The 15,918-nt window shown below is 41.2% G+C and overlaps 2 protein-coding genes across 3 annotated transcripts; one reads left to right on the forward strand and one right to left on the reverse strand.

Annotated features, from left to right (window-relative positions):
• The first annotated feature begins 2,473 nt into the window (after positions 1 to 2,473).
• LOC111835884 (caspase recruitment domain-containing protein 19-like) lies at positions 2,474 to 4,833 on the forward strand. 2 transcript variants are annotated; one of them, XM_023796631.2, is made up of 6 exons: positions 2,474 to 2,578; positions 3,168 to 3,307; positions 3,552 to 3,708; positions 3,818 to 3,874; positions 4,012 to 4,077; positions 4,219 to 4,833. In XM_023796631.2, the coding sequence occupies exons 1-6, from the start codon at positions 2,569 to 2,571 to the stop codon at positions 4,332 to 4,334; spliced, it is 546 nt and encodes a 181-aa protein (XP_023652399.1). In that variant the 5' UTR covers positions 2,474 to 2,568; the 3' UTR covers positions 4,335 to 4,833. The 2 variants fall into 2 exon arrangements, with proteins under 2 accessions (XP_023652399.1, XP_023652400.1); XM_023796632.2 differs by having other exon boundaries at positions 2,489 to 2,578; positions 3,148 to 3,307.
• A 1,275-nt stretch (positions 4,834 to 6,108) lies between these two features.
• Positions 6,109 to 12,443, reverse strand: LOC111835881 (ninjurin-1-like). Its single transcript, XM_023796626.2, has 4 exons — positions 12,266 to 12,443; positions 8,835 to 9,081; positions 7,782 to 7,986; positions 6,109 to 7,523 (listed from the first exon to the last, which is right to left on the reverse strand). Exons 1-3 carry the CDS (start codon positions 12,296 to 12,298, stop codon positions 7,835 to 7,837), a joined length of 432 nt encoding a protein of 143 aa, XP_023652394.1. The 5' UTR covers positions 12,299 to 12,443; the 3' UTR covers positions 6,109 to 7,523; positions 7,782 to 7,834.
• Between the last annotated feature and the right edge of the window lie 3,475 nt (positions 12,444 to 15,918).

Genomic DNA, 15,918 nt, shown 5'->3' on the forward strand with positions numbered 1-15,918 from the left:
CATTGGCCAGCCTGCTCTGTGTTCTGCTAGTATTCCTTAGTTAAGTTCCTAATGTGTTCACCTATTTCCCAGCCTGCTGCATGGTTAAACAGACTGAGTGTATCATCCAGCATTCCCTTTTCACATGGGTTCGAAGCTGGCTTGAGGTCAGCCTCAACTGTTTGTAATTTTGACAATTTATGTTTCTTTGTATTTCATTGATTTTTTTATGGTTCCTTGATGTTCTCTGATTATAGTAATGTTCAGTTAGCCTTGTATTCCAGTCGCGCTTGGTGTTTAACCCTTTATTTGTTGATTGCCTACACCTGTGTTTGTGTTCCTTCTGCTTGTTACCACTCACATCCATCTCTTGTTGAACCTCATGTTTGGGGCTTTCACACCACACAACAGGAACTGGGACCTTTATGCCAAATAAGTATGGGAGATGCAAAATGCTCATAGGTTAAACTTCTCACATTATTTAATATGAAACTACACCACCATGCCAAAGCAATGGGGAATAAATAAGACATTTTGTTAGTTATTTGTTAGTTATTTGGGTCGTGATCAAAATGGGACACAGCCTTTATGTAGATTTTACTTATACAGCCCACAACATGTTCATAATTTATTATTAAACATTCACCAGCAGATCAATCTATCATTTTTCATGGAATAAAAAAAATGGAACATTATTGTCACATTCTGCATTCCTGCCCTCTCGTTCTTTCCCCACCTATTACTAATTTGTCTTACTTCTCATTTCAGCCCTCGTGTGACTCACTCCAGCTGCCTCTCATCTGCTCCCTCATCAGTGGTGTATAAAGTATCTCCCAGGCTTGTGCTCCCCAGTCTAGTCATTGATGTTGCTCCGTGCGTCCGTCCGTCGGTCGGTCGGTCGGTCGCTCGGTCGCTCGCTCGCTGTCTTAGCTTGCGTGCTCTTTGTTTAATTGCTGGTACTGGTGATATTAGACAAAAGTATATTAGTTAGTGGTTGAATTTCCCAATGCAGAAATATGGAGATGCAAGCAAAAAAAATGTTAATTGGTGCATTAAATGTAAATGGGATAATAACCCCACCTGCTCAATTTTTGCTCCACTACATCTCTTTCTGCACTTTTGTGTAACTTCCAAGTTAGCACCCGGGCTTGTGGTCATCCAATCAGCAAAGCTGTCACTGTAAGGTAGTTTGTGTCTGAATGAAAAGTACCTAGGGTGAATCTCAATAACAAGAACATGAACATCGTACTTGTGGTCTTGGCAAGATCGGTCTTGCTAACTTGCCTTCCAAGAACAAACTTGGGGTGCAATGAGTCATGGGATTGGTCTTGTTCGGCGAGGATGCAATCGATATCTTTGGGGCAGAGCAAGAACAACATCTAGGGATTTTTACTGTCCTCTGTACATGGGTGCTTAGTATTGGAACTGATTCTTCGGCGATGGAAGATGACATAAAATGGGTACACGAGAACACAAGTGCTGCATATTGCGATTCACCCCTAGTCTAAAACAAGATTCTGTAATTGCTTCTGAGGAACTACAGTTGGGCCAAGTTTCTGCTGTGTGAACACGACAAAAGTCTCTGTTCTGGAAAAAGTTTTGGTTACCTTATGTATGTATTTAAGTGCCTGCCAGTCCATCGCAGGGCACACTGACACACCATTCACTCACACATCCACGCTTACAGGCAATTTAGTAACTCCAATTAGCCTCAGCATGTTTTTTTGGACTGTGGGGGGAAACCAGAGTGCTTGGAGAAAGCCCAATGATGACACAGGGAGAACATGCAAACTCAACACACACGGAGCCATGGCAGAAACTCGAACCCTGATCCCAGAGACCACTGCGCCACCATGCCACCCCATTATTTCTTGTTTTGTTTTACTTAAATAGATACCTTTGTTTGTGAATCACAACATGGATTGTCTTTCCCTGCATCATGCCCCGCCATAACATCCATTCAAATCATGCAAAATAAGTGACTAGAAAAGAAGTTCCATGAACTCTCTTTATTTTTCAGGAAGATTTTAAATGTGTATTTAAGTGTTTCAAAATCGAAGACCATAAGTTCCCTATTTTCTGTAGTATTGCCAATAACTTCCTTTTTTAAACAGTGAGGCTTATTCTTTCAAATAAATTTGTAGAGCACCTTATTCAAATCCTTAATCACATATGCATGGCTAATGCTATTGAATCCTACTATTTTAAAGTGTAATTAAATACATGTTAATTTCGAATTGGTGTCTATTGAATATATTAATTTACTGAAGCTTTAAACAAATCAGTGTGTATGTGAGGGTGGGAGAGCAGGGGGAGGGTGACAATATTACAGATGAAATCACTGGGTAGTTAAACGGGCAGATCGAATACAAATAAAAGACTCATATCATTCATATTTCACACATAGTACTCATAATATCCATTAGGACAGTTGTGTTCCTGCTTTGTTAACTTGTTTGATTATGACCGCAATCAGCCGCTTGGTGGCAGTATTGTTCCAAATTTGCCGCGGTAAGTAAGGAAGTGATGGAAGAGCGAGAAGTTTTAGCGTCGGATCGTTGTCAATAAACTGAATCTGGATATTTCAGGATGAGAGGAGGTACGTAAATCCCGTTTCGCAGCAAGTGAATTTCAAGATAACGACTGGTAGATACTGAGAGGTGCCGGTACTCTGTAAAAACAAAGAGCTGCGGTACTGTAACTGTGTCCCGGTGAGCCCCGGCCCACTTCAAAGCACTGGTGCAGAATGTTGTTCCAAACTGCATCATAATCGCATAGCTATCTTTCAGAACACCCGTGAAATATTCTCGTTGATAAAATGCCTAAAGTATGCAAGCAAATGTTCACAAATCGATTACAAGTTATAGTGCTTTAGTACGACGTCCGTGCTTTGCGGCGAGGTACGTACAGTGAGTTGTTTACTCTGATGTTTGCGTGTTATATAGTCACGGCCATGTCATAGTTACTATCTAATGCAATGTAGTTGTCTCGTAGTGACAGTAGATTATATTTTATTTAACGCAAACGTTTCAGTGCTTTTCCTTAATCAGAAACGCTGTCAAACCGGTTGAAATGCCCACACCCAGATCCACTATGCTTTTTATAGTTTGCTTTGGTCGCGGAAAGAGTTTTGTAAGGGCTTTGTGGTAATTGTAGTTTTGATAATAGCACCGCTGTCTGACCTGCAGAAACCTTCCAGAAGCAGCTGCTGAGGGACTCCTGGTTTCTCAGAGTAGATCGCAGAATGGACTCCAGGCTCTTGGATAAACTCATCCAGGAGCTCAACCAGAGCTCCCCTCAGATACTCACATACGCAGAAGCGCATAAAGTAAGTCCACTCCTATCCTTCCGAAATACACTTAAACCTTATATTTTTCCCACTGCCTGTGGACCTCATACTAACTAAGTTTAAATTATTTCATTTCTCATATTTGGCAAGCAAGCTGGACAGATTGTTGTAAGAGCCTCCATTTGTATGCCTGTGTGTGTGTGCTCCAGTCATGTTAGTTGTCTGCGGAGGTGTGTAAGCCCCACCTCCCCAGGCCAGTCCTCTGTCACTCTGCTTACTCCAGTTACAGAACCTGGATGTGCCCACCTGTTTGCGAATGGCTGAGCTCCTGACACACCTGCAAGGGAAGGGGGAGGAGGCCTGTCACCAGCTGTACCGGCTGCTCCATCTGCACGCGGAGGACATGTATTTCAGCCTGCCCACACGGACCGCTCACCCTGGTCAGAACAACACTCAAAGCTTGAGCTATTCTAAGTTGTTTTTAATTGTTTTTTGAGAAAATACTCCTAAAATTTAATGATGATATGACTCATTCTGTTCCCACTGTAGGAAACACAGAGCAAGCTAATAAATCCCCCCAGGAGCGATTTGTACTTAACAACAGGGGTAAGTGAAACCTTCCGACGGCTGATAAATTGGGATTTCCTAAAGGAATTTTATCCCATACATTCCTACCCATACTCAGACTTGCCTACACAGTCATACAAATCTATGGTGACTAACCCCCTTCTGTCACCCCACAGGTCCTTTGTTTTTCTTCAGCTGCTTTGGCCTTGCAGTAGGGGGCGCTCTACTGTATTACTACAGTGGTAAGTTTTATCAGTGCAGGATTCATCAATCACCAGTATGTGTCTGAAATGGGCTTTTTAGGTGAATTACACTTATTGCTCATGTAATTAATCAGCTGACACTTTTTACCCTGAAGGACAGGCATCTCTCTGTCTTTTCAGATGGTGCCCTGTGGGATGGTGCCAGGGCGGTGTTGGCATATACAGCTCTGGGCTTGAGCAGACCAACTACCTCGCTGTTGCTGTTATATGCAGAAAAATTGGGCAAAAATCGTTAGGTTAAGCAAGGGGTCCATCCGTCCATCTTCTGGCTGCTTCTTCGAGTCAGGGAGGCCTGGAGCCTATCCCAGGCAGTACAAGGCTGGGGAAGACGCTGGCTGGATGGATGGATGGATGGATGCCTGCCCTCACAAGTGAGGCAGTGGTGGGAAATATTTCTTATAAATGTATTTAAATATTCAGTTATGTTTCAGTTTATTGTTACATTTATTCATATGCCAAAGAGCTTTAAATTATACTGTATTAAGCTTGTTTTTGTTTGCTCGTGTATAAAGTCAGAATTCATTGTAACAGCCTTTAAGAATGAACGGTGCTGATTTCTGCTTTTAATGACAGGGGACATGGATGTATTATATAAATATGTATATATACATTTTTAATCGGCCATTTTTTATCTTTCTGGAATATTGGTTATTATACATCTGGGATTTATTACCTGTGTTTTTAACAGCTGAAGTCATGTTCCACTGTAATAAAGGTAGGTGGTTATGAGAAAGATCTCGGTGTGTATGTTGATGCTTCCATGTCCCACTCTCGCCAGTGTGGGGAAGCAATAAAAAAGGCCAATAGGATGTTGGGTTACATCTCTAGGTGTGTGGAGTTTAAGTCAAGGGAGGTGATGCTAAGATTATATAATTCCTTGGTAAGACCCCACCTAGAATATTGTGTGCAGGTTTGGTCACCATACCTTAAGAAGGACATTGCTGTTTCCTGGTCTTAGAGGAATGTCTTATGAGGAGAGGTTAACTGAGCTGAATCTGTTTAGCCTTGAGCAAAGGAGACTAAGGGGGGACATGATCCAGGTATATAAGATTCTAACAGGTCTGGATGCTGTTCAGCCAAATGGCTACTTCAAAATTAGTTTAAATACTAGAACTCGTGGCCATAAGTGGAAATTAGTGGGAGAACATTTTAAAATGAATTTAAGAAAACACTTCTTTACACAGCGTGTAGTTGTATGGAATAGTTGTCCCGTTATTGTAGCACAAGCTAAAACCCTGGGTTCCTTTAAATCAGAGCTAGATAAGATTTTAACAACTCTGAGCTATTAGTTAAGTTCTCCCCAAACGAGCTTGATGAGCCGAATGGCCTCCTCTCGTTTGTAAATTTATTGTGTTCTTATGTTTTAGAGAATTACTCATTTTAGAGAATGCCTGAGAGAGTGCCTGACAGGGACACTATGTGAATTGCATTCCAATAACTCAAGGAATTAATTACTTCAGTAATATACGGTGCAGGCTTCAAGGGTGAGGATTAGGCACCTAAAAATACACCCATGTGCTGCTATACCAGTCCTCAGACCTGATTCTGGAAGAACTGTTTTCATTAGCATGTACCTTTTTGAGCATAATTATAATTTATTTATTTGGAAGATGCTGTTGTCCAAACCAGCATACAAGTGAGGCAAATGGGTCTGCTATTTATTTTTGATTCGTTTTCGTATCAGAGATCTCTCTGACAAGCGCTTCTACGCCATTATTGTAAAAACGTTTTGTTAAAGGTTTAACCTTGTGTTCTTAATCCTTTAATTCGCCAAGATTCATTTTATCATGTGCCACTCCTCACACTACCACAATCATAACAGCTCATTATATCTGAAAAACTAACTGTCAAAAACATTTGCTTTAAATTCAGAACAAACAGTTTAAATATATATGTGGCCTTCAAGGATTCAGCCATGCATCTTGGTTCAGCACTTTAAGAATAATACAGTCATATAGAAAATATACACTGAAAAGTTCTTAGTCTCCATTATAAATGAATAAATGTAGGTGTAGACAGATTATATATTTTAATGGACTTAAACTTTGATATTAAGCTCCCTTCTCGCTGTGTAGTTCTGGGCCAGCTCACAGGGAGCCCTTTGGTCAGTAAATGCCTGAGTTGGCCAAGCAGTTAACAGACCAATAACAGATTTCATCATATCTTTACATAATACTTTCAACGAGGAAGTGGGTAGTTCTTTCATGTCCACTCTGCAAGAACATGCAAGTAAAGCTTCAACCAATGTTCATTTTTCCTTTCTAAGTACCTAGTAATTATCATTGCTGCAAGTTCAAATATTTATTGTCCCTCCTTCGACCAATCACTTACCCTGAGAAAGGTCACATGGCCTTCTGGGGCCTTTTCCAGACATCACAGCAAAACACAGGGGTACACTCTGGATAGGATGCCAGTCCATCATATGGCATGTACAATGTATGCACAACCATACACTATGTGTCATTGCATCATGAGAGGAAACCCAGGAGTAACCAGAAGAAACAAATGTAAATGTACACTCTACATACAGGGGCAAAGGGAGGATTTGAACCCTGGATCACTGCCCACTGAGCTACCATGCCACCAAATGCAGTTATCAGTGTCTGTGACTTTCATATACATACATAGTTTGCTTTTTATGCTAATACTAATATGTAGACCTGTTATATTCATTCTGGGTTTATATCTAAATATGGAGTCTAAATGGCATGACACAAATCTTGTATAAACTTTATAAGATAGAGTACATTATATGCCATTTGAATAGGATGGTAAAGATAACACAAAACCTTTTAAATATTGTAAACATGTAGGCCTAAATAGTTTGACTCAATTTTACAAATAAATCATGTAAATAGCATGTAATTCTCATGTAATGCATTTCAAAATGCAAATTATATCGATGTATTGATGCAAAGTGATATACATAGTGATTTAGCGACTGAACATACATTAGTTAGTTTCCATTAAAAGGAATTATTCTCATACAAAGCTTCAACAAGAGGTAATAACAAATGGTTTTCAAGTATTTCATGGTGTCCCCATCCATCCATCCATCCATCCATCCATCCATTTTCTATACACTTGTCCTATGCAGGGTTACTGTGATTCTGGGCCTACTAGGTATCTAATGTTTATGATTCCTACTGTAGAAGAACCTGAGTAGACATTGCTTCACAGACATTATATAAAATATTTGAAACTATCAAAGTAACTGTGATGTCTTGATATGCAAATCTGATCTTGCAAACAATGAAAAATACCACTGACAATTTTTTCCCAAGAGTAGAAAAAGCAAGAAAAACAATCAGTGTGGCAGTCTATAAAATGTGTGACATTGTTGTTTATGATGAGTCATTCCATCCTCTGCTGAAATCAGATTCTGTTCTCCATTAGTTCTTGGAAAAGGGCAGAACAAGAAGGACCTGAAGAGAGAGAGAGAGAGAGAGAGAGAGAGAGAGATCAGTGCTATTGCTGAGAATCTCATATATAGACCTAAGTCATACAACTAACCATGCATTAAATTGTAAAAGAAGAAAGTATATTTGCATGGTAATGATGAGGGATCAAGGGTTTCCTTATTTGGTTTGATTTAGTTCTTCTGTATAAAACCATGAGATTTTCCTCACTAACTATGTCTCACTGCAGAAAATTCATGGGCCACAACGATAAGGGAAACCCACCTTGCTGAATTAGGGAGTCATGGAAGCACACATCTGCTAAATGGTCAGACAGCTCAACCCACGTCTGACCGTCCTGTGGGCTTCTGGACACCGAATGCGGTGATGAAGATGTTCACCACCACAATGAGGAAGATCAGCGCTGTGGTGAGGTTCTCCAGAACATTCAGTTTGTGGTGCTTATGCTCGTCATTAAGGTCCCACTTCACTGCAGAGGGTGTAGAAATCAGTTTAGGTTTTGAGAACCCTGCCACAGGGCTGGACAGGGATTTAAAATCGGCCCCATGGTAAATTTTGCCGGGTGGGGGGGTCTCTACAAAAGAATTTGCCAAGGAGGGAGGTCAATCTCTTATGATGAATTTTGCCTAATATGCCAGGTGGCCAGTGCAGCCCTAGACTGCCATCTAATCCTATGTGACAAAATGGGTCGAGTCCCTGTGAGCCATTCAGATTCTGAGTTAAGTGCTGATTTATAGGATATTACATGTGTGGGTGATGTAGGAAAAATAATGGATGTGGTATATGTTTATACCCACATTCTGTGTGACATTTTGAAGCTTTATCCAATGCATGTATCATATTCAGGCTGCTGAGATTCTTCCAGCAATGGATAATGACTCAACAGATCTGCAGGCTGTCACAGTCTTGACATTATCCATATGCGGGCAGTGTTTGTGGTAACACAGATTGAAAAAAAAGTTTAATCATCAGCTGCACTCAAAAATGCCTCTAGCATCTGCATTTAAAACAAGCTGTAATTTGGCAGGCTGGGAGGACACCATGAGTCAGATTTACAAAATGACATTGATTTGACAGAACAAGTCCCTGAATTGCTTAAATACATTAATAGGTTTTCACAACTTTCTTCAATGTGGCTCGGCTGTAGAGGAACCCTGGTATCCCATCTTTTACCACAGTGGCATGGTGGTGACAAGCAGTGGTTAACCGTTAGTTGACCATATTGAGGTGAATGTGGAGTTGAGTAATAGAGGCTGTGATATGTTCGTGTACTACACTGTACTGTCAAGAGCATTTTAGCAAACAAATACTGCTCACCAATGAAGATGAGGAGGATGCCCACCAGGATCTGAAGGGCGAGGGAGATGCTGATAAGCCCGATTAGTGCATAGTAAAAGGTAAAATCAGACCCCTCCTCCATGACAGTCTTCAGCTGTGATGCATTGGCCATCAGCAAGGCTACATCCAGCATGCTCTCTGCCGCGCTCTTCTTGTTAGCGTAGTGGTTCATGTTGAGGGGGCCGGCCTGCTGCTGTGGACGTCTGTGAGCCTCGTCACGAAGAGTCTAAAAGTCAAAGTCCTTTATTTGTCATGTACATGATGAACTGATTATGCCATACACTGAAATACTTATTTCTTGGCTTGTGTAAATATCACTTGAATATAGACACACAAACAATTTAAATTTAAATTAGAAAAACCCCAATAGGCAATGAATGTATAGCAGGACATGTGGACACCTGGTGGACAGTGGGAATCAGAGACATAATAATTTGAAAGTTTAAGAAGCAAACAGCTAGGGTATCTAATGCCATAGCACAGGGGTGTCAAATTCATTTCAGTCAGCAGACAATGGTGGACCCAGTACAACCTTATCATTTATGTAAGGAGTAGGATAGCAAGTTACACTCAAAATCTACAATCTTGTTGATCACGTTACCTACAAAAGATGATGGGATTTTGATGAATGTCCTGAGCTTTTCAGTTTTTCTGTCTGAGTCACAAAACCTTTATGATACAGCATGGTTTATGGACAAACGTTATAAGTGGCTTTGATCTATTAACTGTGTGGGGTGTTGTGTGGTTCTACAGATTCCAGTGGTATTTTCATCGTTGGGCCCTTGAACAAGGCCCTTACTAACCCTGACTGTTTCAGGGACTTGCTGACCCTCATCCCCCAATTGTACATCACTTTGGATAGAAGCACCTACTACATAAATATAAGACAAATAGTTTAATCTTAAGCAGAGCCTTCATTCCAGTCAGTCTTCACGGTCTGTGTGGTGAATTTCCCATGGGGCCATGGGTAACTAGAGTGTAATCTACACTTTCATTGAAATTCTCAGATACTGTATGAACCCCTTGCTTCCTCAAATGGGCTCATTTTTCTTTACTCAGCAACTCTCCCATACCCTGTGTAAGTGTCATGTCCTGTTTTCAAGCCTGAAACATCCAGGGTGGTGCAGAAGATTCATTTTCAATTAGTATACTGTAACAGTTAAGCAACTCAGGATTTCTTCCAGAATTGCATTGCTCAGGTTTCACCAAAATACCCATTATGTCTTGGATTTCAAAATTGCTGGCCAGTACAAAGACAAAAATGCAGGCTCCTTGTGTAATCTAGGAAACACTCAACAGCCACCCAAATCGGCCATGAATCCCCCTGTGTCTCTGTTTGAAAATAAGAAAAATAAGAGAGTCTTACACACACACGGCAGTAACAGGTGAATCGTGTGAATTCCCCTTCCAGCCACTACTAGCAAAACCAAAATACAAAATTCAGCATGGCTTCCACAATCAAAGCCTGAGTGCATGGCCAAAAGAGTGATATCCTGAAAGTGCAAACTTCAGTCTCGCGACAATGTACTTTTTTAAGACAGTTTAAGACAGTTTAGTTTCCCGCAACGCAGGTTCGTACCATGTTGGAAGGGGCTGCCACCTTTTCTCTGAGATTAATAATTGCAGGGTTATACCACTTGGGGAGGAGGAGTCTTTTCATTGATTTACTGCATGCATGTGCACTGTCAGAACAAAGGGTACAGCCCTGGTACAGTTTTGTTCTCCAAGGAACAAACAACATTAATGTACCTCTAATGGCACAAAAAGTCCATTTTAGTACCTTAAATTAGACTAAAAGGTACATTTACCTAAAGTTAGGCTACAACCCTTGAGGGTACAGCCCCAGTGACAAGTATTGTACCCTCAAAAGTACAAATTGGTACTTTTCTCTGAAAGTGTGCATTTCTTTATGAAAATTTGAAAGGGTCTTGAGGGGTGCCACGGTGGTACAGTAGTTAGCACTGCTGCCTCATATCTCTAGGATCAGGGCTTGCATGTTCTCTGTATGATGTTGAGGGATTTCCTCCAGTTTACCCCTATGGTCAGAAAACATGCTGCGGTGAATATGGTTTGGTTTGAATGGTGTGTGAGTGTGCCCTGCGATGGGTTGGTGCCCCTTCTTGGGTTGTTTCCTGCCTTGCACCCGTGGCTTCCGGGAAAGGCTCCGGACCCCCACGACTATCACTATGCATCAAACATATTGCAAACATTCTGTTTATATGAGAAACAAGAGCATGAGCATAATACAACGATCATGTAATAGAATAAACCAAGAGGGATATCTCAGAAATAACAACACGAACATTTTTAAACGGCACAATTGCACAAACAATTGAGACCTGTTTGAAGGACAAACAAAAAATCCAGCGGCAGAAACACGGCATACACAACTGAGACCGGTGGCCTGTACTACGAAGCGGGGTTACTGGCTTATCGGGGTAACTTGTTGGATTTAAGGTAGTCTGGGCAAAATGTAAGTGAGCGAATATGAAGTCCATTTAAACTGTGGTACCTTAAATCCGACAAGTTACCCCGATAAGCCAGTAACCCCGCTTCGTAGTACAGGCCACTGTTTAATTAAAATCTTTAAACTTGCGTGCCAACTTCACGGAAATGCTTCTCAGCCAATCAGAGTGCGATAAATGACCAGCAAGTGCTTCTTAGCCAATCACAGCGCGATGACCTACCTTTCATTTCCATTATACGTTCTCTCACGCATACATGTTTCTGTCTTACATAGATATTTTTTCTTCACGCGTACATATATTTTCTTCTTAGATACGTATATTATTTATAATTATAAATATTTATAATATGCCTCGTTGCGCTCTGATGCACTTCTGGTTATTGAATAGTTTGAAGGTTCTTGCTTTGTTAGAACATGCTGTGTAGTTCTTACCCTAGTACTGCTTACATGCACTTGGACCTGGGCATTCATTTCTGTACTTACGTATAGTTGAGACATTGACTGGACCTTTGTTTGTAATGTGCTGTTTGCCTAATTTGTACGCCGCTTTGGACAAAAAGCATCTAAATATGACAAATATGTAAAAGTGGAAGTATAATGGAATCAGGCAATGAAAATAAGTGAAACTTCTTGTTCGTTAGCCACATACATGTCCTTGAAAGGCTATAATCACTGATGCTTTTCGAATAGAGCTTCTGGAAACTAAAGACTTAAATCTATATTGTCACACGTACGTACTGCCCTAAAAGTCAAATGCCCACAGTTGTTGTTAATTGTTGTAAACAGACGTCTATTTTGATGGTAGTATTTCAAAATAAAAATAATATTGGCTTAAAAACAAAGATGTCCCTGTTAGCTTTTGCACAGAAGCGATACGGTACAATATGTTGGGGTTGTATTAAAATCTATAGCCCACAATAATATATTTTTTCCGATTTCTTACCTCTAGTTCTCCATTCATTTCCATAACCTCCATGGTGATGTATATCAGACAAAGTGAAAATTCACTATAATTTCACACCTAATGTACCTGCTATAAGCAGTGTAGTTTTAACATAGCGCAAGAAATAGTAAATGAATAACCACTTCAACAATTTAACGCTTTCAAGGTTAGCAAAGTCCGGAAATCCCCACCCCCGACCTCCACCCCTAAGTCGAGGGAGAAGTATGTTTCCGCACATACTGTATCTGTGCGGTAATTTAACTGTCCCGATGTACTGTCAAGCCGCTATTTTCACCACAATATCATCTCCAGATTAAATTTGTTGTTGTTTAATCACTCGCAATAAAGATAAGTCCATTGCTACAATATAAACTCTAAACCTTAGAATGGGTTATAGGCTACTGTAAGTCCGGTGTTTAACTGGTACTTACCGTCAAGACAAAAATAATTTTTAAAATGTTACTACTGCTGCTACTGTTGCTACTAAAAATACAAAATTGGAAGGTGGCAAGTGAAGTCAACCGAGTACCTGAAGCTATTGATTGATCAGGTTATCGAATCAATAGATTTTTTTCTTTCTTAATGGCGTGGGCATATTTCAGGACCATAATGCCAAGATTCATTGGGTAATTATCATTGTCGAAGAACACATGAATTGGCCACCACAGAGTCTTGACCTTAACTCCATTGGAAGTCTTTGAGATGTGCTGAAGACTTTACAGCAGGGGTCACCAACATTTTTGAAATTGAGAGCTACTTCACGGGTACTGAGCCATAGGAAGGGCTACCAGTTTAAGTTTAGGTCCTAAACTTATCTAAACTTCATGTATAATAAATATGTTTTAAATGCTTTTTTTAGATATTGTCATTTTCAAATCTATATAAATGCAAAAGTGATTAAAGAAGAATAGCAACAGGATAAAATTAAATTTTAGACGCTGCTCATTGATATTGCATAAGCACATGGTAATAATACATTGACGAATGTGCACTAAAATCAAAGCTAAAGGCTGTCCAAACAAATATTAAAGTATGTGACTTTTTTTTGGCTTGGCAGTGCATGGATTTCACATAAAATTGTGATCTTATTTATTTTTACTTTAACCCGCAATAATATTCTCAGCTTTACTTTTTACATCAGGCTACTTTAGCTCCTGTTTCATGTTCGTATAATTTCTGCTTTAAATTAGAATTTATTTTAGTAATGGAAGATACTCTGAAATAGTATCAATAGTTAAAGCATCTTTTATAATCAGCTTCAGATGTATGACGCTTGGGTGGCATTATTATACTGTACTACACTATACTATATACTTTCTTCTTATTTTTTATTTATTTAGGGCACAGGGATACTTGAATGGGATACCAGTCCATTGCAGAGTACACACTTACATTTCAAGTTTTTGGGTTGTGCAATCAAATACACGGAGAACATGTAAACATTATTTATTTATGTATGTATGTATGTATGTCAGGGTTAAGCGCCCGTCCTCCCCTGGCCTTCATGTCTCTTCCCTGTTTTTTTTTTAATTTTTTTTAAATGTGTCCTGTCCAGCAGCTTTCGCAAGCAGAATAATGGTCTGAATGCACTGCTGTGTCAGGCATATTTGCTTTACCATGAGGGGCTCTATAAACTCTGTATAGGCCCTTCATGTTGGTAAATTTCTTTTTATTCGTATATTTGTTGTATTTTATTTAATACATGTAAAATATTCCAGTTGCCGTGCTGCTGGGAAGGGAGTGATAGATTAGGAAAATGAGTGAAGAAAAGGGGTAGGGAGAGACATTAAAGAGAAGGAAGGAAAGAGAGAGAGAGAGAGAGAGAGAGAGAGAAAAACACGAACAAAGGCAGAGACAACAGTGGGACAGAGAGGCTAAGAAAGACAGGAGTAACGTAAAAAGCACATAAGGCAAGAAAAGGAAAAAAAAAACGCATTTGAAATACAACCAAAAAAGCATAAATACAAAGACACAACCAGAAATAAAGAAAATAAGACATATAGATTACAGACATACAAAATTGTTGCATGTGCTTGGAAGGGAGCTTGGAGGTGTATTTGCATGTGTGTTCATCTGTTTGGGGGAGGTGTTTGAACATGTACAGTATGCGTGTGTTGGGTGCGTGTGAATTTCTCCATGGAATGCACTTGATAGCGAAGGTGGGGGGCCGCAACCACACCCCACAAGAACCAGAGGCCGGCGGAGACCCAAGGCGTCCGCAGCCCCCCAAGAGCACGGAAGAGCCAAGGCCCCACGTCCCAACAACAGCCGGGTCCCCACCCCAGCAGGAGGAGGAGGGAGGACCCAGGCGCAGCCCCCGCAGCCAAAAGGGCACGAGCCCCAGAGAATCAGAGGCAACAGGAAGCCGACCCCGCGAGGGTGACGGCTGCTCCCGCACGGGCCAGGGGCAGGGCCCACGGACCCCAGGCGGCCGGGAGACGACCGGCCCCCGGTAGAGAGCCCCACCCGCGCCGGAGAGGCCCGAGCCACCCCCAGGCCACCACCCGGGGAGGAGGGACAGCAACCATGCCAAGGAGGCAGCCGCGCCCAGGAAGGAGCAGCTAGCCCCGGACCCAGGCCCACACTGCCCACACAGACACCTCGCAGACACACCTCTCAGCCATACACATAGACCATACTCCCACTCACACAACATACACAGAGACAAAAAGACATAAGCCCATCCACTCCGGACCGCCCTCCGCCATGCGGGGGAACGGACGCCACCCCCCAGCGCCAGCCGCAACCCGAGGGCGCTGCCAGCCGGACAACTACCCGAGTGCCCCCCCACCATCGCGGACAGGGAGCAGGGGTGTAGGAAGACCCGCCCACTCTCCTCCCCCACGCACCTGTGTGAGAGGTGAAGTGTTGGATGCAAGTGTTAGTGATTGTGAGTGTATGTGGTGTAAGGCATGAGTATGACTGTTGAGAAACTTAAGATGGATTTTTTTTCCCTGTTTGACCAGCAGGTGTTGCTGGCCAACCCATCTTTTCACTACCTGTCTGATAACCCTTGTGTGTTACACCTGCTTCCTGGACTACAGCATAGCTTGATGAGTTAAGCATGTGGACCCTTTGTTCATGGGTTTGAGGCTCGCTAGACATCGACCACACCTGTATTCATTGTTTTTTGGTTTTCCGTTTCCTTTTCATTTATCATTTTCCTGTTGTAGGTTTTTCCCCCTTCTGCTGTGTCTAATTATGATTGCATATTGTTATAGTCTAAATTGTCCCAGTATTGTAAACCTTTAGTATTTTCCTACTGTTTATGCTTGCTATGTTTCCTAGTTTCTTTGCTTATTAGTCGTTGTGACTTTCACCTGTTGTTCGTTATCCTGTGCTTTCATTGATTGGTTAATTTGGGTATTGTTCCTAGCTGCCTATCTTGTTACCCTTGTGTGTATTTAAGTGCCTGCTCCTGTTCTGTTCTCCATTCAGCTATTGTTGAACTTCTTTTGTGTTGTTGCTCTATTTGGTGCTTCTAGTTCTGCTCTCTCTCCTCTCTCTGTTGCTCTTTTCCCTAGTTATTACTTTTTGATATTTTGTATTAGTTCCTGTTCCTCTCATTTGCTTTTCACCCCACAAGGTCATTATATTTTGTGGTTTACCCTTTGGTGTATTTTGTGTTTTGTTTCATATACCTCTTTGCCTTG

This window comes from Paramormyrops kingsleyae, chromosome 8, assembly GCF_048594095.1.
Source record: "Paramormyrops kingsleyae isolate MSU_618 chromosome 8, PKINGS_0.4, whole genome shotgun sequence".
Lineage (NCBI taxonomy): Eukaryota > Metazoa > Chordata > Actinopteri > Osteoglossiformes > Mormyridae > Paramormyrops > Paramormyrops kingsleyae.

Excerpts from the sequence above, each read along its gene's own strand:
- LOC111835884 (XM_023796631.2), top strand. Across the intron at positions 3,308-3,551 it reads CATACGCAGAAGCGCATAAA|TTACAGAACCTGGATGTGCC; the intron begins GTAAGTCCACTC and ends TGCTTACTCCAG. Across the intron at positions 4,078-4,218 it reads TCTACTGTATTACTACAGTG|ATGGTGCCCTGTGGGATGGT; the intron begins GTAAGTTTTATC and ends CTGTCTTTTCAG.
- LOC111835881 (XM_023796626.2), bottom strand. The coding sequence starts at position 12,298 with ATGGAGGTTATGGAAATGAATGGAGAACTAGAG. Across the intron at positions 9,082-12,265 it reads AAATGAATGGAGAACTAGAG|ACTCTTCGTGACGAGGCTCA; the intron begins GTAAGAAATCGG and ends TTTGACTTTTAG. Across the intron at positions 7,987-8,834 it reads CATCCTCCTCATCTTCATTG|TGAAGTGGGACCTTAATGAC; the intron begins GTGAGCAGTATT and ends CACCCTCTGCAG.